The 21,337-nt window shown below is 48.6% G+C and overlaps 1 protein-coding gene across 5 annotated transcripts in view; it reads left to right on the forward strand.

Annotated features, from left to right (window-relative positions):
• The first annotated feature begins 13,802 nt into the window (after nucleotides 1–13,802).
• BPI (bactericidal permeability increasing protein) overlaps nucleotides 13,803–21,337 on the forward strand; it is a 28,325-nt gene continuing 20,790 nt past the window's right edge. The window contains exons 1-4 of one of the 5 annotated variants that reach the window (XM_038572297.1): nucleotides 13,803–13,974; nucleotides 15,509–15,711; nucleotides 18,232–18,346; nucleotides 19,637–19,765. In XM_038572297.1, the coding sequence (XP_038428225.1) occupies nucleotides 15,579–15,711; nucleotides 18,232–18,346; nucleotides 19,637–19,765 (377 nt within the window). In that variant the 5' untranslated portion in view covers nucleotides 13,803–13,974; nucleotides 15,509–15,578. The remainder of the gene's footprint in view (nucleotides 13,975–15,508; nucleotides 15,712–18,231; nucleotides 18,347–19,636; nucleotides 19,766–21,337) is intronic. The other 4 variants (XM_038572296.1, XM_038572294.1, XM_038572295.1 and 1 more) reach the window with 4 other exon arrangements.

A 21,337-nucleotide genomic window follows, 5' to 3' on the forward strand; every position in this document is an offset into this window, starting at 1 on the left:
AGCCCAAATGTAAGGCAAGAAGCTCATTCACTGATTATATCTGTTGAGTGCTTACTGCATGCCAGACCCTATTCAGCACTGAGTTTGGGCACACTGAAAAAAGCAGACAAAATTTTTGCCCTCGTGGACCTTCCATTTCAGTGGAAAGAAAGAAAAAGACAAACTGATAAGCAAATAAATGTATAATGTGTGTGAATTGACAAGTGCTAAGTGCTGTCCTGAATAAATCAGGGCAAGGGGCTGGGGGTTCCTATTCTGTGAAGGGCAGCCAGGGGAGGCCTCTTGGAGAAAAAAGCCAAGGCTTTTTAGTAGAGACTTATAGGAAGCCAGGCAGTGAGTCATAAATAACTGAGTGAAGCAAATTCTAGGAAGAAGAAACAGCAAGTGCAAAGGTCCTGAGGCAGAAGAGAGATGAGACTGGAGAAAGGTTGGCAGGGGCCAATTCAAGGAGGAACTTATGTGACACATTGAGACTTTTCTTTCTCTTTCTTTTTGTAAAGTATAGAAAGCCAGCAAAAGTTTTAAGCAGAGAAAGGACCATAGCCAATTTTAGATTTTAAAGTTTCTTCTGACTGTGCAGAATGACTTGTGGAGAAGAGAAGTAGATGGCAGCAGGAAGAACAGTGAGGAGGCTGCTACAGTGGTCCAGGGGGCAGGAGGTGATGGCCCAGATGCTTGTAGGAGGGGGTGAGAGGGGTGAAAAGAAGACAGAAAACACTAAATAGATTATCCAGGAGGCCTAATCCACAGGGCTGGCATGGCTGCAATCATTGAGGGGAAAGGAGGCCCAGGATGGCATCAGGTTCCTGGTGGGATGCCCCCTCTTAGATGGAACAAGACTGAGGAGAGGATACATATAGTTTGGAGCTCTGAGCCTGAGGCTCCTGGGGGATGTCCCTGTCCAGGGGATGACAAATTGGATTGGGGCTCTAGAAAGATCTGAGCTGGGGGGAGGATTGGGGACCTGGCCGCATAACGAGCAGTGGGGAGAGCCTTGACTCACTGGTCATTTGAGTTGACTTATGATTGTTGAGTGGGAAGGGAATGGAGCCCAGGGTGGAACCCCAGGAAGGCCCAGGGTTTTAGGGGTAGAATAGAAGCTCACCAAGCAGCCAGAGAAGGAGTTTCCTAGGCCCCCAGGAGCATGAGGAGCAGAGTTGGAGGAAGCCATGGACACTTCAAAGGGAGAGAGAGAGGCAGGGTTAAGTCTGCTCACGGGCCCGTTCAATCAAGGGCTAAAATATGAGCGTGGGAACTTTGCCGGGCGCTAAAGCTACTGACAGCCCTCTCAGCACAGGAACATGGAGCCGTCCTCAAAGTTGTGCTCGAATGACTCCACAACCTCGCGGCTTATAGCAACAAGGAACATTGATTGTTGCTCTGTTTCCATGGATCAAGAATTCAGAAACAGCGTGGTTGCACTCTTCCAGCTGAGTCTCTCATGAGGTAGCAGTCAGGGTGTTGGCCAGGGCTATCATCACCTGAAGGCTTGACTGGGGCCGACAGATCCACTTCCAAGGCTGCTCGCTTCCACAGCTGGTGAACACCAGCCAGCTGGTGCTGGCTGTTGGCGGATGCCTCAGTTCTCCAACCTGTGGGGCCTCACCGCATGGCGGCTGGCTTCACCCAGAGCCAGTGACCCAAGAGTGTGGAAGTCACAACGTTATATGGCCTAAGCTGGGAAGTCTCACATTGTTATGGCCTAAGCTGGGAAGTCACATGTTGTTATTCCCTCCCTATCCTACCATAGTCCTATTCTGTGTGGGAGGGGACTCTACATGGAGGTTGGGGTCACAGGGGGTCACCTTGGAGGCCAGCTTCCACACGGTGAAGACAGTAGGAACATAAGTGCCTGGCAATATGATTGGTACACAGTGGTTTGTGGAAGTCTTCAAAAGGTCACCCGTCTACCTGAGCCCATGGTGCCTATTTCATTGAGCATCTTTGAGAGGATATGCTTCTCACGGTTTATCCCTTTGTATCTTACACGTTTCTCCTAGTCTAATAAATATATCTTTAAAATATAATTATCAGGTGACCAAAAGGAGCATCCATTGAGTTTGGAAAAAGTTCTTTCATTCCTTCAAAAAGCAAATATTTTTACTGAGCTCCTACTGTGTGCCAGGCATTGTTCTTGGCACTGGAAACAGGGAAGTGAGCAGAGCAAAGTTCCTGCTGTCATCAGTAAGTAGGGCCGCCATAACCAAGTACTAGAGACTGGACAGCTTAAACAACAAATATTTATTTTCTCATAGTTCTGGAAGTTAAGAGTCTGAGATCAAGGTATCGTCCTAGTTGGTTCCTCCTGCTGGAGGAGAGGATATGGTCTGTTCTAGATGGCTCTCCTTGGCTGGTGATTTGCCATCTTCATGTTCACGTGGCATGCCCTTGTTTTTGTTTTTTTTTTTTAAGATTTTATTTATTTATTCATGAGAGACAGAGAGAGAGAGAGGCAGAGACACAGGCAGAGGGAGAAGTAAGCTCCATGAGGGGAGCCCAATGCGGGACTCAATCCCAGGACTCCAGGATCACTCCCTGAGCCCAAAGCAGGCGCTAAACCACTGAGCCACCCAGGGATTCCTGGCATGCTCTTGTTTGTATGTACTTTTAAATTTCCCATTTTAAGAAGACACCAGTCATATTGGATTAGGGCCCACTGTAATGACCTCATTTTAAATGTATTACCTCTATCAAGACCAGAGCTCAAAATAAGGACACATAGTGTGGTACTGGACATTAGGACCAAAGATACGAATTTGGCAGCAGGAGTGGGGGTGGAGAACACACAGTTCAACAGGTAACACTGGCCTTATAATCTAGTGAGGGAGACAGACAAGAAGTAAGAATGTAATACTTCCAGGGGTGAGGAGTGTTCTGAGAAAAGAGAAAGCAGGGCACAGGGATGAGTAAACCAAGGGAAAGGTGTTGCTCTTATCTATGGGGTGGGAGGTGCAGGGAGCGTGGTGAGTGGGGAGGATGGCCTGAGGGCAGAAGTGGGAGTCTGATCTCGGGAGACAAAAGGGGCTTTGAGGAAGTTTGGCTGAGTAGGGGAGGAAGGGCAGTAGCTGGAGGGAGGCCGTGGGATCAAAGAGAAGGTTTATCTGACTTTCTGATGGAGAATTTTGTGAGCTGAGAAGACAAAAAAAAAAGAAAAAAAAGTAATGAAGAGAGCAGGGTCTCTTCTGGGAGCTGAGAAGAAGGGAGGGAGGGAGTGGGGGAAACTGTGCATGCCTGAGCACTAGAAGAGAGGGAAAGGTGGGGAGGCTACCTGCTGAGTGGGAGGTACAGGGGGTGGGAGGGGGTGGGAAGGTGTGAGGACCGAGCTGCCCTGGGGCTTGGCTGAGGGACACAGGAAGCTCGGAGGGTGGGGGCCTGCAGGCCCAGTTCCCAGGCCTCCCTCCTAACCACCACCAACCCCTACAGCCTCTGGCCTTCCCATTTCCTCCCCATCTCCCTTAGGACCCTGTGATGGCGCGCTGAGGGGCTCTCTCTCCCCACCCGATGTCCACTCTGATCAATGGATGCTGTGTTCTCCCTGGCTGCCTTCCACATGTCCCCAGTCACAGGGATCACAGGGCCCATGGTCAAGGCAGTCTCCATCTGGTCAAAGGGAAGTTCTGCCTCCGTATCTCTGACAATATTTGAGATTCTTAAGAAGTTGTGTTTTGCCTTTTCACATCCATTGGACCCTGCCCCACCTTTTGAAAACCCTCCAGTGACCTCATTGCTCACAGCACAGAATCCAAACCCTTTAGAGTAGCCTCCAAGGCTCTGCATGGTTTGGCTTCTGTAGTACTTAAAAAAAAATTTTTTTTTAATTTTGAAATAATTTTAGGTTTGCAGAGGGTTGCAAAGACAGTATGAAGAATTTCGATATAGGCTTCACTTCAGTTCCCCTAATGATAGCATCTTACACAATCATAGCACATTTATCAAAACTGAGAAGTTATGTTGGTAATGATGTGTTGCTTTTAAGGTAATTGAAAATGATTATGGATTTTTCTATCGTCTTTAATTGTGGGATGTACCACAGATTCTAAGGCATGTACGTGGATTTGGAAGAATAGTGATAAATGTTCTTTTATAGAATTTCTGTTCATGTTTTTTTGCTCATTTTCTATTGTGTTATTTATTAGTCTCTGACTAATAGTTTTTTTTTTTTTTTAATATTCTGATGCCACTCTGGTTAGTTATATGTGTTGCAAATACCTTACTGCAGATCGTAACTGTTTTTTTCATTCTTTTTTTTCTTTTTAAGATTTATGTATTTTTATGAGAGAGAAAGAGGGAGTGTGTGTATGTGCGTGCTCTTGAGTGTGAGAAAGGGGTAAAGGAGGAGAAACTTTCCAGCAGAATTGCTGCAAAACATGCAGTCCATCAATCCCAAGACCCATGAGATCATGACCCGAGCCAAAATGAAGAGTTGGATGCTTAATCGACTGAGCCACCAGGTACCCCTTGTCTTCTCATTCTTAATGGGGTTTTTGATTAATGGAAGTTTTCAATTTTAATGTAATCAAACTTGCTAAATATTTCCTTTATGGTTTAAATTTTTTGTATAATATGTTTAAAAGCTTTCATTAAGGATCTTTGTGTAAAGAGGCTATCCCATATTTTATTCTAAAGTTGCAGGTTTTACCATTTACATCTAAATCCTTAATCCATCTGGTATAGATTTTTACTGTATGGTGTGAGGTAGGGAATCATTTCCATTTTCTTCCATAGGAATGGCCAATTATTCCAGCTCTGTTTATTAGATAGACCATTTTCCCCCCTGGATTGGCAATGCAGTTTGTGCTAAATATCAGCTTTCCATATATGCATAAGAAAAAAAAATGTTGGGGCAGCCCCGTTGGCGCAGGGGTTTTGCGCCGCCTGCAGCCCAGGGCATGATCCTGGAGTCCCGGAATCGAGTCCCACATCGGGCTCCCTGCATGGAGCCTGCTTCTCCCTCTGCCTGTGTCTCTCTGCCTCTCTCTCTTTGTCTCTCATGAATAAATAAATAAAATCTTAAAAAAAAAAAAAAGAAAAGAAAAAAAATGTTGAGGAAAAAGTAAAATGAAATAAGTCTACAATTAGGAATTTATCCTAAAGAAATAACAGTAAATGTGAAAAAAAAATACTTAGTTCTAGGATGTTGTTTATAAGATCCAAGAAATAAAAACAATCTACTTGTATATCCAACAAGAAAGGATTATTTAAATACATTTTCATATATCCATACAAGGGATCACTGTGTTGTAATCCAAAAAGATGTGCTGGATTTTAATAGGATTTATTTTTTTTAAGATTTTATTTATTTATTCATGATAGACACAGAGAGAGAAGCAGAGACACAGGCAGAGGGAGAAGCAGGCTCCATGCACCAGGAGCCCGACGTGGGATTCGATCCGGGGTCTCCAGGATCTTGCCCTGGGTCAAAGGCAGGCGCCAAACCGCTGCGCCACCCGGGGATTCCCGTGCTGGATTTTAAAGTGGCAACATGGAAATACTGAAAAAAGCAGACTATAAAACCATAGTAGTATAATCCTCTCCATATTATCGAAAGGATGTTCATACATACATTACAAAGAAGAAAGGATTTACAGTAAGCTGTTAGTTGTTTATTATTCAAATTGCTATAACAATATCAAAAAACACAAATAAATTGCAATTCAGGGATCCCTGGGTGGCGCAGCGGTTTGGCGCCTGCCTTTGGCCCAGGGCGTGATCCTGGAGACCTGGGATCAAATCCCACGTCGGGCTCCCGGTGCATGGAGCCTGCTTCTCCCTCTGCCTGTCTCTGCTTCTCTCTCTCTCTCTCTGTGACTATTATAAATAAATAAAAATTAAAAAAAAATAAATTGCAATTCATTTTTTACACATTCCAAAAAAATGTTGCATCTGTTTAGGCTCGTACCATAGAACCCAGCAATCTTGCCCCAAGGAATTTCCGCAAGAGAAATAAAAGCGTAAGTTTACACAAAAGCCTGTATATGAATGTTTAGAGCAGCTGTAGTCATAATCATCAAGAGCTGGAAACAAGCCAGATTCCTTCAACTGGTGAAGGGCTAAACAAACTGTGGTACATCCATACGATGGATTATTACTCAACTATAAAGAGAAACGCAGCTGATGGATGCAGTTCCTGGTTAACCTCAATGCACTGTGTAAAATGAGAGAAATCAAAGGCTGCATACTCTGAGATGATCTCTTTTATATAACTTTCTGGAAAAGGCACATTTATAGGAAAAGTAAACATCAGTGGTTGCCAGGCGCCGGGGTATTGGGAGGGGACAGCTACAAATAGGTACAAGGAACTTGTTTCAGATGAACTATTCTCAACATTGATTATGGCAGTGATTACACAGTGGTGAGTCTCTCAAAATTCAGACATAAATGCTAGAAAGGGTGACTTTTACTGTATGCAAATTACACCTCAATCACAAAAAGCAAACTGTAAGAGGTGCGGCATATAATATCCTTGTAAATTAAAATAAACCAGCAATGTGAGTGCTAAAGAAAAATGCGTTGTAAGAGAACATTTAATGAGACATTAAATTCACCTATTGTCATTCACCCTATTGTCAAATGAATGCCCATGTTCTATGACTATAAAATGAGCTTCTGTTTGTGTGTATGTGTGTGTGTGTGTGTACATACCTGCACATATTGGTAGAAAGTCAAACTGCCAGATCGGCATCATAAATGGCATCCAGGAGTCTCTCTGAGTGGAGGCGTTACAGCTCCTCTGTATTTTCCTTTACTCCTGTGTTTGCTCATTTTCCCACGACAACCATAGTTCATCCTGGCTCCTTGGAACCGCTGGAGTCCAGGGCTGGCTTGGGGACGCTGGGAGGAGACAGCCACTTCACAGCTGGGAAAACAGCAGCCCCCAGATGAACCCTGAGTCTCATCCTGTCAATGTTTATTTTTTTTCTCCCTGGGCAGACAAGGCAGGAGACTGGACAAAGGGACAGAAATTCAGACCCAGAAGCCTCGTTCAGGGTAGCCTGCCCCTGAGAGCCAGCTCGCCCCTCCTCTGGAGCACCCCTGTGCTCTTGTAAAGGAGTGTAAGGTCAGGAGAGCGGGCTCTGATCCCTGCCACATCAACTCCCATTTCATCACTTGCCGACTGTGTGTCCCTGGATCCGTTACTCCACCTCTCTGTACCTCCACGTCTTCCTCTGTAACATGGGGATAAAGATGGTGCCTACCTCGTCAGGATGCTGTGTGTGTACATGTGCATGTGTGCATGTGCAAAGAGCTTAGAACGATACCTGACACCATTTAAGTGTAGAAAGATTGTTGCAGAAATCAGCTGATAGATGTATGAGCCTACTGGTCCCATCGCAGGGCATGTGGCAGTCACAGGGTCACATACCCAGTGAGTCACAATAGTGGTCACACACCCACTATTCCCCAAATAGTTTTAAACCAACTCAAGGTCTTTACTATGATTTAGAGCATCCTGAAGGGATGCTAGAAAGGATCCTAGAAACACTGTCTAATACTTCTCTTCAGCCAGACACTTCCCTTGCCACCATCACTACCATCTCTCTGGGGGTTCTCCTTTTCCAAACTCCCTCATTCAGCCAACAGGCACTTACTGAGCACCTACTCTGTGCCAGGAGCCATCCTTGGAATAAATCAGGGAACAAAATAGGTAAGAATCCTTATTGTTCACAGATAGATTACAGATCTGTCCCCCCGAGCTGGGCCTAGAACCTTGCTCTTTCCCCACCTCTTCTTCCTCATTCTGTCAACCAGAAACCAAGAAAACCCTGCAGCCCCGTCCTCAGGTGGCAGGAGATGGGAGAAGGCAAGTCAGGGAAGCCAGACTCTCTTTAGGAGACAGGACTTGGCCAGAGATGGAGCATTTCCAGTCGTCAACTCCTGTGTCCCACAGTGAGTGCTGAGTGCCAGCCCGGGTCTGGCACACAGTAGGAGCTCAGCAAGGGTGGCCTCACTTTACGGCAGTCACCTCATCACCAGTGGGGTTGGCAGCAAGTTCTGGGCAGAACCCCAATGTTGTTCAGTCCTTGGGGAACGTACAGCACAGGGCATGGTACAAAGCAGCCTCTTGATGGCTGGCAGGGCTCTCTAGGCGCCCTTCCAGGTTGGAAGCCACAGACAGCCGTGTCACGGTCCGCTGATGTGCTGGGAAGCTCACTGGGCGGGGGGCACTCACCAGCCCCCCCAGGGTTTTCTCTGGGCCTGTAGATGTCACTGAACTGTGTCAGCCCCCACCTGGCTGCCTCCCAGCCACTTGGTGCTCACACCACCCGTGTGAGCTTCATGGGGCAGGAAGTGGGCTCTGTGGGAGGAGGCCAGGGTTTGGACTTCTCAGCTCCACCGGTCAGTAGCTGTGAGGCCTGCAGCTCTGAGGCCTGCTGACCTTCCCGATCCTCTGTGTCTTTATCCATGCAAATATGAATTTTAACCCCTTCCTTGGTGGAGCGAATTAAATGATACATGGTACACAGAGACATTTTGTAAATGCTCATCTGCCTTTGCTCTCAGAAAAGAGGCCTCCACCTTCAGACTATCAGACACCTGGGAACAGACCCTAGGACACCACCGCCTTTGGAGGTACTTGTTGCTGTGGTCACCTCAGTTCCTCACAGCCACTCGGGCATGCTCTGGCATGCCACACAGACGCACAGACACGGGTATGTTGCGAATCAGGGTTCCAACGTCAAGGAACAGAAAGCCAACTGTGGCTAACTGGAGCAGAAAAGGAATTTATGGAAAGGATAAAAGTTTGACTTATGGAATCATGGGAAGTACTCCAGGCCTTGACTGTGAAGGCAGAGTGAACTTCATTAAAATTACTTGAGAGGCACAAGCTGCATTGTGTTTTGTTTGCATAGAGTTAGTGCTCCATAAATGTTCCCTGATAACGGGAGCACATCTCTGCTCAAAACACTTAATGGTTCCAACTGTCACTAAGGAAGTCCTGGCCCCCGGGGTATGGATACTCTCAGTGGGGTTGGGGACAGAGGCTCTGAATTCTTCCCAAGGATCTGCAAACCCATGTAGCCATGAAGCATTGTCTGGGACCCCCCCCCCCCCCACACACACACATCCTCAAGTGAGAAGAAGAAACATTCACCCCCACCTGCCTCTCAACTCTCTGGTCCTTCCCCCACCTCTAGGAATTTGGTAGTGCTGCTCCGATTGGCCGGATCTAGGATATGGACAGGCCCTGGTTTCCTCGCCCCTGTGGCTAAAGGGCCACACATCCAGGTTTCCTTTTCCTGTTCTTCAAATCATGCTCGGTGACCAGTAAGTAATACTAAACTCTCTCCCTCTCTCTCCCTCCAACTGAGCCAGTCATCCTTGAGATGTGTCCACCATGCAGCACAGAGGCCAGCCCGAGGCTGGGAAGAGAAGGGCGGGACAGTGGGAAGAGGCTCATCCCACTGCCTCCTGTGTTCCTGCTCAGCTCAGCCACTGGCCACTGGCCCAGCTCACAGTGAAACGATGCTTTGTTTCTGAGCATGACAGTCTCTGGGTTCAGCTCCCAGGTGTAGTGAGAGCCAGGGGGCAGGGAACAGGCAGGGCAAGTTTTGGGCATTCAGAGGTCCCTTAGCCAAACCATCAAATATCATTTGATGCCCCCCCCCCCTGCTCCTTATTTCAAATGCCTGCAAACCGGAGGCTAGAAAAAAATGCAAATTCATTTAAAAGAGTTGCTGCATTTCTAGTGGTTTTCCAGCTTTCCTACTAGCTGCAAATCTAACTACTGTCCTGGGAGGACTTTCATACTTGAAAAACGTGGGTGGTCACTGGCCTCCAAGTACAAGACCACAGCATGACCCCATGGCCCTCCCCGGCACTCTCCCCCTTGCAGTCTACACTGCAGCCCCCAGGGATTTTCACCCTCAGTGCTTTTTCTGGAGCTGTTTCCTCCACCTGGTCTACCGCCCCCCCCCCACCAAGCCTATCTGTGGTGAGTGCTGTGACAGGTGCCTACACAGGGGACATTTTTCTCAAGGGGTCCTGGCATTCCTTAGTCATCCCATCACACAACCCAATAGGACACCCCCCTCCCCTCCTTCTGAAGCTCTCAATATCCCTTTGCCACTTCCCAGTTGTATGGCCTTGGGTGAGTTGGTTAACTGCTCTGAGCTTCAATCTTCTCATCTGCGAAACAGAGCCAATGAGACCTACTTTCCAGGATGGGTGAGGATTCAAAGAGAATGTTAGCCAAGGGTTGGCTCTGTCTGTGGCATGGTTTAAGCCTTCCAAAGGTGGAAGCTGCTTTTATGAATGAGGATCCTGGAGTCCAGAGAGGCACAACCACGTAGAAGGGAAGCCAAAGCCAGGCCCTGTTCCTTACTGGCCCCCTCTAGTCCCAGCCTGTCTGTGTCCCCTGCCTCATCTTCTGACCATCCCTGGGCAGGGCCAGATAGGGAACCAGGCCACAGTTCTCTCAGGAACCATCCTTGGCCCCTGGGGCTGGCTGGCTGAGTGCACACACCTATTTCCTAATGGAACTGAGGGGAATTGCCTTGGACTGTTGGAGGCCCTTGGCCATTTGGCAACAGCGTGTTACTTGACTTCCTGTGATCCTCCCTCTGGCTGGAGGAGGTCCAGGCGGCTAGAGCCAAATGTTGTAACAGAGGTGAAGCTCTTCAGAAAGAAAGAACTAAGTGACACTCTCTCCCGGTTCCCTGCTGGGAGAGCAATTTTGCTTTCTGTTTTCTATTCTCTCAGCCTTCAGCTCTTTGCAGAAACTATCCCTTGTGCAAAGCCAATGCTTGCAGTGTCAGAAGCAAACCTTCTATCAGCACCATACTGAGAGAGGAGAGGAGAGGGGAGGGGAGGGGAAGGGAGGGGAGGGGAGGGGAGGGGAGGGGAGGGGAGGAGAGGAGAGGTCGCCTCCTACTGGCAGCCTTGCAGGATTGTCAGCTCAGGCTGTGCTAGTCCTCAGGCTCCAAGCTCTTACTGTCTGGAATTTATGATCTGGATTCTGATCCTCCCTTCATTTGTTTACCATTAAATATATCTTGTGATCTGCTCTGGGACTGCAGAAATTGCAGCAGAAATTACAGCAGCAGCAATACTCTACGGTGAGGAAGATCTGCCTGCACCTCCCAGACCAGGGCCCCCAAGCGGGCCCTTTTATGAGAGCGAGGCTCAGGAGACAGACACATCTTTAGCGTGACAGGGTAGGAGGCACCCTCCCAAGGGGTAACCCACATGGGGCAGTGTCTGACTGCCTTGTCGGTACCTCACCTTGAGGTCCAGTCTCCACGAAGGAAGGACCTGTGTTTGAGGATCAAGTGGGGGTAAATGAGAAAGCTGAGGTTCAGCCAGGTTAGGCTACCAGCTGAAACTCCCCCAGGGAGCAGGTGGCGAGCTGGGACTCGGCCTCATCTATAAGGTTCTCAGCCCACACGCTCTTGACTGCTTTGCTGTGTGGGAAGGGATCACCTCTCACAGCACCACAAGTGCAGGCTCCCAGAGGCAACGTGAGCCATGGATTCCTCTCTCCTACATGTATCCAGCCCAAACCCAAAGCTCAGAGGTTGGAGAGCTCAGTGTGGTGCCCCATGGTGTGTTTTCCCGGGGGCTCCAGGACTCTCCAGCCAGCTAGTGATGAAGGTCGGATTAAGACTATGCACTGAGCAACTTCTCCGTGCAAACTAATTCACACCTTATCTCATGTCATCCTCAGAACATAGCACATAAGGGGCAGTGTTTCCCCATTTTTAAATAAGGATAAATTTCAGAAGGGTAAAAGAGTTTGATCAGAGGTGCACAGAGAGTGGGTAGCCTGGCTGGAACAATGGACCCGGGTCCATCAGCTCCAAACTCAATGCGTTTTCCTCTGGGAAAATTCAATGTCTTAAGGACCACAGAGAGATGAACAAAACCAGCCCCTGAATTAACCAACTTTTGATCCATGCACCTTGGAGTTCCTGCAGGGATCAGGTACTTCCCTTATGCTTTCAGCCATGTTGAGCTGGGATAGCAGGAGAGGGTGTGAGAGGATCGTGGGAATATTCTAATTCTTAATGTGGTCCTGGTTACCTAGAACTACACATTATGAAAATTTATAGAGCTAGAAGAAACTATAGAAAGTAAACATGGGGATCCCTGGGTGGCTCGGCGGTTTAGCGCCTGCCTTCTGCCCAGGGCGTGATCCCGGAGTCCTGGAATCGAGTCCCACATTGTGCTCCCTGCATGGAGCCTGCTTCTCCCTCTGCCTGTGTCTCTGCTTTTCTCTGTGTGTGTGTGTCTCTCATGAATAAATAAAGAAAATCTTTGGGGAAAAAAAAGAAAGTAAATATGGCAAAAAAAGAAAATATGGCATAATGTTAAGATTTTTATAAACCTTGGTAGTCTATTCTTATCTATATATTTAAAATATTTTACAATAATAGTAATAAGACCCCCCCCAAAAAAAGGAGGAAGAAGAGGAGCAGAGGAGGAGGAGGCATTGGAAGAAGCTTACTTAGATGTGATGGCCGGAGCTGCTGCAGCTACTTTACAGCCATGGAAGAAGCCAGTGTGAGAGTAAATCTGAGACACTAGGTTAACAGAGTGGAGAGTTGGAGAAATGGCAAATGTCCACTGGCTGCTGAATCAGCTCGAACTTTATACCTGCTCTCTCTTTGGACTTCTCTGAGATAACACACTTATTGTTGAAGTCAATGTGAATTGGGGATTTCTGTTACTTGGGTTGAAAACAATGACACTCATGCAGAGTAGAGAGTCAGATCTGAAGCAGTAGGGCGCCTCCGTGGCCTGTAGCAGCACTGAAGAGGAGACTGTAGGGTCACCAATGGATTCATCTGGATTTGGTTGGGCATGAGCCATCAGAGGGAAGCTTATTCAGAAACTTGCCAGTTGGCTTTAAGATTTCCTTTTTGTGGCAATGTAAGTCATAGTCACATGAGTTCCATTGTAATGTTTCTTTCCTGTCTGACGCCCTCACCCATGCAACCTCTTCCCAGCCCCAAGGGACTCAGGAATTTGGGGCAGTTAGAGCTGCAAGTGTTCAAAACTACATAACATAATTTTTACAAAAGCCTAAATTTTTTGACAAATCATCAATCTGTGTGTTTTGACTGCTATCTTCCTTCTAACACAGACATCTGACTCTGGGGCTCTAAGAAAGTAGAGCTAGGGTGAAGGCCCAGGGTGACAAGTCCTCCTGGCAACTGCCCCAAGTAAGAGGGGGAAGTCTTCTTTCCAGGAAAGGCAGTGTGACCTTGACAGGGACATAAAATGGCTCCGTTTTTTTAACTCCAAAATGGAGAGAACAATCACCCCTCCCTCCCATCCCTCCCTCAAGGGTTGTTTTTAGGCCTGGAGAGAATATATGTAAAGCGTCTGGCACACAGTAGATGCTCTGTACGTGGCCACTGTTTTCATTCCTAAGCCAGCCCGAAGGATTCTTGTTGTGGATGGGGGCAGGAAGGAGAGCCTTTGAGGACCTGGCAAAGAGAAGCAAACCCAACCCATCCCAATCCAACCAACTCCGGTCTCACATCCTCCCCGCTCAGCGGGCTTCATTAGACTTTCATTAAATTAGAGTCGGGGAGACAGGGCGCCAGGGGGCTGTCGGGGACCCAGCAGGAGAGACGCGGGCCTCCCCCTCCGCCCCGCCCCTCCTCTCATCACCATGGAGACTGAGCCGGCTGCCCCGCGGGGTTCCGGCCCACCCAGGGCCTGAGGCTGCTGCCAAAGGGAGGGGCGGGCCGAGCCGACCGAGCCCCGCCTGGAAAGCTGGGGTGGGGGTGGGGAGCGCCCACGGGGGCCCCCCCAACCCCCCAAGCGCAGAGGGACGCGGCCGCGGGTGCGGTGGGCGCGGGGGCCCCGCTCGGCCCGCGGAGCCTGCGTGACCGTGACCGTGACCGTGGGAAGAGCAGTTCCCCTCCCCAGGCCTCAGCTCCTGTGTCTGTCCAAGGAAGGGGTGGAAAGGAGCAAAAACAAAAGCTTGGCGAAGAAAGCTGTGGGATGAGGAAGCAATAATACACGGTGCGTGTGGAGGGATGTGGCTGCAGCGAGAACATTCACTACTGGTGACCGAAAACGGGAACTTGACAGCACTGAGCAGTGTGATCCCATTTTCCTCTGTTAAAACAAACAAACAAACTATCTATGCTTACTAAATATGGGGGAAAGGATACTCTAAGAAACACAAAACACCTTGTCTCTAGAATCGGGGTTTCCACGCGGTTTTATTCTCTTGGTTCTTTCTCAAATTTTGGCCTGTGAACATGGGCTGCTTTTAAAGTCAGAGAGACGTTCATAGCTACCGTTTCTGTGCGTATTACGCAGGGCCTTGTGCTAAGTGCCTTACGAGGTTGAAAGCCCTTTCTGTCTTCACAATAAGCCAAGGAAGGAGGGTACTCGGATTGTCCCCACTTTACAGAAGAGGAAATTCCGTTCCGGAGAGGTTAAGGGGCTTGACCCAGGTCAGACCACCAGACAGTGGCTGGGCTGAGATTTAAAACCACAGCCAAGCCCTTGGATTTTGGGCTCCAAAAATCCAAGCTTTTTTTTTTTTTTTTTTTTTTTTTTATTTATTTATGATAGTCACACAGAGAGAGACAGGCAGAGGGAGAAGCAGGCTCCATGCACCGGGAGCCCGACATGGGATTCGATCCCGGGTCTCCAGGATCGCGCCCTGGGCAAAGGCAGGCACCAAACCGCTGCGCCACCCAGGGATCCCAATCCAAGCATTTAATGATTACCACTACTGTCTCTCGCGACGAGAAAATGCTAAAGGGTCTGTTTTTAAAAAAATAGTTTACTATGGAAATTATCAAGGATATTAAAAATGCAAAGAAAAATGTAACTTTATAAAGTGAGTAAGTTCTGGGGATCTAATGTACAGCATGGTTTAAATATAGTTAAGAATACTATAACATATTTTCTGGATTTGCTGAGTAGATTTAAAGCCCCCCCCCCCCCCAAATGATAGCTGCATGTGAGGTGATGGATGTGTTAATTAGCTTGGCTGTGGCAGTCGTCACGGTATATACTGTAAATGTGTACAATTGTATGTGTCCATTATATCTCAATAGTGTGGGAGAGAAAGAAAAATATGACAAATCCTGATATACCAATGATCCAGCTTCAATGAAGTTCTTAGGTGGAGGGATTTGGATGAGGGCTCAGAGAGGGGTCTGGGGATGCCTAGGGAATGATGCCCAGAGCCAGAAATCTCATCCTATTACGCACGCACACCACACATACCCCACACATATCACACATACCCCCCCACACCACCACCACCATCCCCATACATATCACACACACAGCACCACCACACACATTGCTACACACACACACCATACATGCCTGCCAAACACGCACCCCCACCCCATACACACACACAGACATGCGTGCACACACACATGTCCCATGCCCACCTACTCCCCCTCACCCCCCAGCTCCCAGGCTCCACTTTGGGCCCCAACCATGGCAGGCAACAGCCCTCCCCCTCTCCCGCCCCCACTCAGTTTCCTTCCTCCTTTCTACATCCAACTGGCTTGCATTTCCCCAGCCAGCTCCTTTATAGATCCCTGGCTCCCCTTCAAGGCCTCAAGGCTTTGGCAGCTTTGGAGGACGAAGACATGGCCAGGCACCCTGACAACGCACTGAGATGGGCAACCCTGCTGGTGCTGGCCATCCTGGGCACAGCTGCTGTTGTGACCACCACCAACCCCGGCGTCGTGGCCAGGATCACCCAGAAAGGCCTGGACTACGGTAATCAGATGCCTTCCTTCCCTCCTCTTCTGCCCCTAAAGAGCACTTATTGAGCACCTGCTGTGTGCAGCCATTTAAATCCAGGAGCTCACTGCTCCTCAAAGGAGGCTCTCTTATCCCCTGTCACATAGATGAAGAAACTGAGACAAGGTGAGTTGCCCAAGGTCACAGAGCTGCAAAGCGGCAGTGTTGTGATCGGATGCTGGTCTGGAGAACTCCAGGGCCAGTGCTCAGGCCCCCATGGGTCCTCACAGTCCCCTCCCTCTCTCTCCCCAGCCGCCAACTCAGGCTTCTAGGCCCTTATCTTCCCTCCAGAGCTGGTTCTCAGTCCTGTCATTTGCCTTGAGATCCCTGGCTCGGTCTCCAGCGTGGGCAGTGCCCAGGCCCTGCAAGGAGGCTGAGTGATGGGGAAGGGGAGGAAGGGAGGGCCTTCTTCATGGTCTCCCCCAGGCAGGGGCTTGGCACAGCCATATTGTGCACATTACCCATCTGGATGCCCCCGAGAGGTTCCCTCCGGGCCACTCACCCAGGCCCAGACGGAGGAGAGAGTGGCCTGGAACCGCCCCTGCTGCCCTGCCTGGATCTCTGCCAGGCACCTTACACACCTGATCTCCTTTCACCTTTACTTCAGCCCTGGGTGGGACATACTGTTACTAGAAACAATTTACAGATGAGCAAACCGAAATTTGGAGAAGGGACTGGCGGGTCTGGATGGGACCTCCAGTCTTGGCCAATGTCCCCGCGTGGGGTTGCTTGATGCTGTCTCCCAGGGGTGGAGAGACGAACCGTGGATTGGTGGGGGAGAGCCAGCCGCAGAGAAATCAGATCAGGGAGGAGCCAGAGGCCCGTCAGCTGGTGTTCCACTGAGGGAATCAGGACAGCACCCAGGGGGACCTGGTGGGACACCTCTGAATCCCAGGGGTGCGGCCAGAAGGCTCCATGTGAGCTCAGAGACAAGAGTATGGCTAGTCTGAGGGCTTCCCAGGAGCAGTGGCGTGGGCTCAGCCTTTAAACCCAGAAGTCTTCATGTTCTGTCACGGCAGCCCCAATCTCCCCATGTGGCAACCAGAGTGGGTTTCCTGAAATGCAGCAAATCTGCTCTTAGCCCTGGGGGTCAAGATATCCTGACCCTTTGGAATGGCAGTTGAGACCCTTTAAGGCCTGGCCCCTACTGACTCACAGGTCCTGGCCATCGTACGTTTTCCTTCCCCTCCAGTCAGTGACTATGTATGCATTGTTCACTTTTGAATCTCCAGGAGACCCATCCTGGTGCATGGGCTCTGGGACCAGAAGTCCTGGATTCAAATCCTGATCCGTCCCTTGTCAGCTGTGTGGCTGCTTCCCCAAATTTCAGCTTCCTCATCTGTGAATTGGGGGTGGTAATGGGACCTACTTCCTGGAGTTATTCAGATTCAATATTTTAATACCTGTACCAGAGCCCAGGACAATGCCTGGCACAGATAAATGGTAGTGGTGGTGGTGATGACAGTTGTCATTTCCTAACTGGCTGTTGGAAAACACAAAGCCTGGGATCCGTCTTCTTTACTTCCTCCTTCTTAAGTAACATGTTTGTCTTTCAACTGGTTATTATGCTGTTAGCGGCATAATAACAGATGGCAAGATTCTTGACATTGGGCATTCATTCATTTATTTGTTCAACAAATATTAAGTGCCTTCTAATAGTAAGTGCCAATCACTGTGGTAAATGTAAGGGCCACATTCATAAATAAAATAGACATTCCTGCTGCAAGCCTTGAAGGACTTGTGTCTAGCAGTGGGAGGAGATAGTAATCACAAAGTCACTTGAATAGAGGTGCACTTACAGATAGCAATGGGGGCTCCTCAGGAGATGCCCACATCGTGAGAATGATGACAAGGGAGATTGTTCTCATCTACTGGGTCAGAGAAGGTTCCTGGAGGAAGTGATGATCGAGCTGACTAGAATTTGGCCAGGGGAAGGTGGGAGGGGAGGGTTTCCTAGGCAGCAGGTATAGGCACAAGCAAAGGTCCTATGGAGGCAGAGGCCAAAAAGTCAGAAGGATGGCGTACCTGTGAGGGCATAGCACAGAGAGAGGCACAGAGTCGGTGTTCCATAAATACACATAGGACACATGACTGAGTGTTTAGGGTGATATTTGAGACCACAGATTGGCAAATGACAGCCCTTGGGCCAAATTTTCATATGGCCCGTGAACTAAGAGTGGCATTCACATTTTACATTTTTAAATGGTTGAAAAAAATCAAAAGAATACTATGTCACAACATGTGAAAATTATATGAAACTCAAATTTCAGTGTCTATAAATAAAGTTTTATGGGAACATAACCACACCCATTCATTTACATATTGGGTATAGTTGCTTTCCTGCAATCACAGCAGAGCCGAGTGGTCCTGATAGAAACACTAATGAGACACAAAACCAAAATATTTGCCATCTGAGCCTTTACAGACCTCCCCCCACTCCAGTATGGATGGGGATGGGCTGAGCTTCTGACCATCTGCCCTGTTCTTGCCCCTCAGCCTGCCAGCAAGGTGTGGCTGTGCTACAGAAGGAGCTGGAGAAGATCAAGATCCCCACGTTCTCGGGAAGCTTCAAGGTCAAGCATCTTGGGAAAGGACATTACAGTTTCTACAGGTGAGGCTAGTCGAGCTCAATCCTGAGTGTACGGAGCATGAAGTGTTCTGGGGCCACCAAGACCTAGAAGCACAGAGCCCCAAACTCCTAAACTCAGAGAGGAGGTTGAGATCCACAAACTAGTGTTGACATTACCCCAACGGAATAGAATCCCCCAAGCTGAGTGTGGAGGATGCCACAGAAGGTACTCACCATGACTCCCAAGGCAAGGGGTGTGTGTGTCGTGAACCTCCAAACTCTGTGTCAGGCCCATATAACAAGTAGCATTTAGAAGGAGTAGGGTTCAAGGAGAGGAAGCCTAATCCAAAGTGGCCCAAGCCAGAATTTATTGGCTCACACGTCTGAGAAGTCTCTGGAATAGCCTGGCTTTGGGTCCAGCTTGAGGTGGGCCCAAATGTCATTGGACCCTGTTTTTGCCTTGCTGTTCTCAGCATCCCTTCCCTTGGGGAGGTCCAACTCTCAGGTAGGGTGTCCCCTCGAAGATGCAAGATGGCCCACCAGCATTTCCTCAGTGCTGCAAATCCTGTGGAAGGACAGCAATTTTCTCCTGCAACTCAAGCAAAAAACCTAAAATTCCCCCCAATTGCCCCATCTTAGGTTATGTACACCTCCCTGGACCCACATATGGCCAGGGCTACCCTACACTAACTAGCTTATGCCCAAGTCAGAAGCTTCACTCTGCGAAGGTGGAGGAGAAGTCAACTTTCTTTGGAACAACATAGAGCAGATGTGAGGAGGGGTTCCCCCAAAGTAAAAAGGCAGTTCTGTTACCACAAGAAGGGGGTGAGGGTGCTGGGCAGAAAACCTATAAATGTCCTCTATGGAATTTTATACACCTATTCACTCAACAGATATTTTTGAGCACCTACTACGTGTGTGACCCAGCAGGTTTTGCTACAACAGTGAACGAAGAGAGATACATTCCACCCGTTACAGAACTTGCAGCCAATTGAGATTACATTTATTTTCCTCATTAATCATCACACTTCCTGCAAGATGGAGATTATTGTGCCCATGTTACAAATGAGAAAACCAAGGCTCAGGATGATTAAGTGACATGCCCAGGGCCACACAACAGTACACTGAAGAACAGGATTCTAATGCAGATGTGTCTGACTTTAACATCTAGCCCCTCTGCCCATAGAGTTCCCAAGCTGCTCTCATGGCTTCTGGGTTCTCCTGGAATGGATGCAATGATGGATTGGGGGTAGGGGTGGGTGAGTCTGCACTAACCATTAACTGAGTCTTTGTGTAGGTCCCCAGGAGGCTAATAGCGTTTCTTCTTCACAGCATGGTTATCCGTGGATTCCAGCTTCCCAGTTCCCAGATAAAACTAGTGCCCAATAAGGGCCTTGATCTCTCCATCAGAAACGCCAACATCAAGATCAGTGGAAAATGGAAGGCACGAAAGAATTTCATGTACGTTTCCAAGCTTGCAGTTTATTGAGTATGTGGGTGAGCTCCTGGTGATATTTGGAAGGGGCCAGAGCCAGGTCTCCGGAATACCCAATTTTTGCCTTATCCATCACCACTTGTCTCCACAAGACTCCTGGGGTTATTTTCACATGTGAAGATGCAAAATAGCCTTTGATTAATAGCTGAGCATTTGTCCACATCACAATGCAAGACATTGTCAAGAGTTGATACATGTGGTTTAGGATGGAAGGCTAAGTGGGACCTTTCATTTACCCTTTTATCAGTTGGCTGTTGCTGTGTAATAAAACACCCCAAACTCAACCCCTGAAAACAATAGTCATACATTATCACCATGTATCTATGTGTCCTCTGGGGTTCTGCTGATCTGGGCTGGGCTCAGCTGAGGTAGCTCTGCTCCACATGTATCTCTTCTTCCTCCCCCTTAGACCAGTGGGCTACTGAGAGCATATCCTTAGTGATGGCAGACATGCAAATAGGGCAACTGGAAACCCATAGGCCTAGACTTGGAAATGGCCTATGATCACTCCTACTCATATGCCATTGGCCAAAGTAAATCATGCAGCCAAGCCCAAAGTCAAGAGCTTGGAAATGCACATAACTCCCCCTAAGATAGGCAAAGGGGTGAAAAATTGAGGCAAATCATCCAAACTACAACTCTGAATCTTAATACTGGGTTCGCACCACGATAAGCCTGCCGTCTAGTGGTGGTGGCTCAGAATGACCGATCACTTCAGTGACGGTGAGGAGTCGGGGGCAAAATGGAGAAGGCACTCTGGGGAGAGGGTCATGGATCTGCCCTCCTGGACTCACCCACCCCTACCCACAGGACTGCTGATTTGTCCTTTCTTCACGGTAAGAATTGCTTATTTATTTTTTTAATGTTTGTTTTGTTTTTAAGGATTTTATTTATTTATTCATGAGAGACACACAGAGAGAGAGAGAGGCAGAGACACAGGCAGAGGGAGAAGCAGGCTCCCTGCAGGGAGCCCCATGTGGGACTCTATCCCGGGACCCCAGGATCACGCCCTGGGCCAAAGGCAGATGCTCAACTGCTGAGCCACCCAGGTGCCCCCTCAGTTCTTCACATGGGCTCTTTTGCCTCTTATCAGTTCACTCACTGATGGCAAAAAAGATGACAGTACTTCATTGTATTGAAGGAGAGTTGACGAAATATGTTACATCTGCTCTCATACCCAAACTCGTTTTGTCTCTGGAGGAGGAGTTATTAACTCCATTTAATGAATGAGAGTATTAATTAATTAAAGTCAGCGACCCCCAAGCCCTCAACTTTTTAGGGGCAAAGCCAGGGTTCAACTGTTGGCCAAGAGTCTGGGTGAGGCCGTTGGAACTCAGAGCAGTTAGGACACCCAAAGTCACTCAGCAGGGGCAGAGGCAGTAGGTAAGAGCAGCATTCCCTGGTGGGACATGGACCCGCACTTCACTCAGTGCTCTGTGACCTTGGGCAAGCTGCCTCCCCTCTCTGAACTCCGTCTCAAATAGTGAAACCCACTGGCCAGCCCAGGCTTGAAGTTTGAATGGCAGCGGGGAAGAGAG

Source organism: Canis lupus, chromosome 24 (assembly GCF_011100685.1).
Source record: "Canis lupus familiaris isolate Mischka breed German Shepherd chromosome 24, alternate assembly UU_Cfam_GSD_1.0, whole genome shotgun sequence".
NCBI lineage: Eukaryota > Metazoa > Chordata > Mammalia > Carnivora > Canidae > Canis > Canis lupus.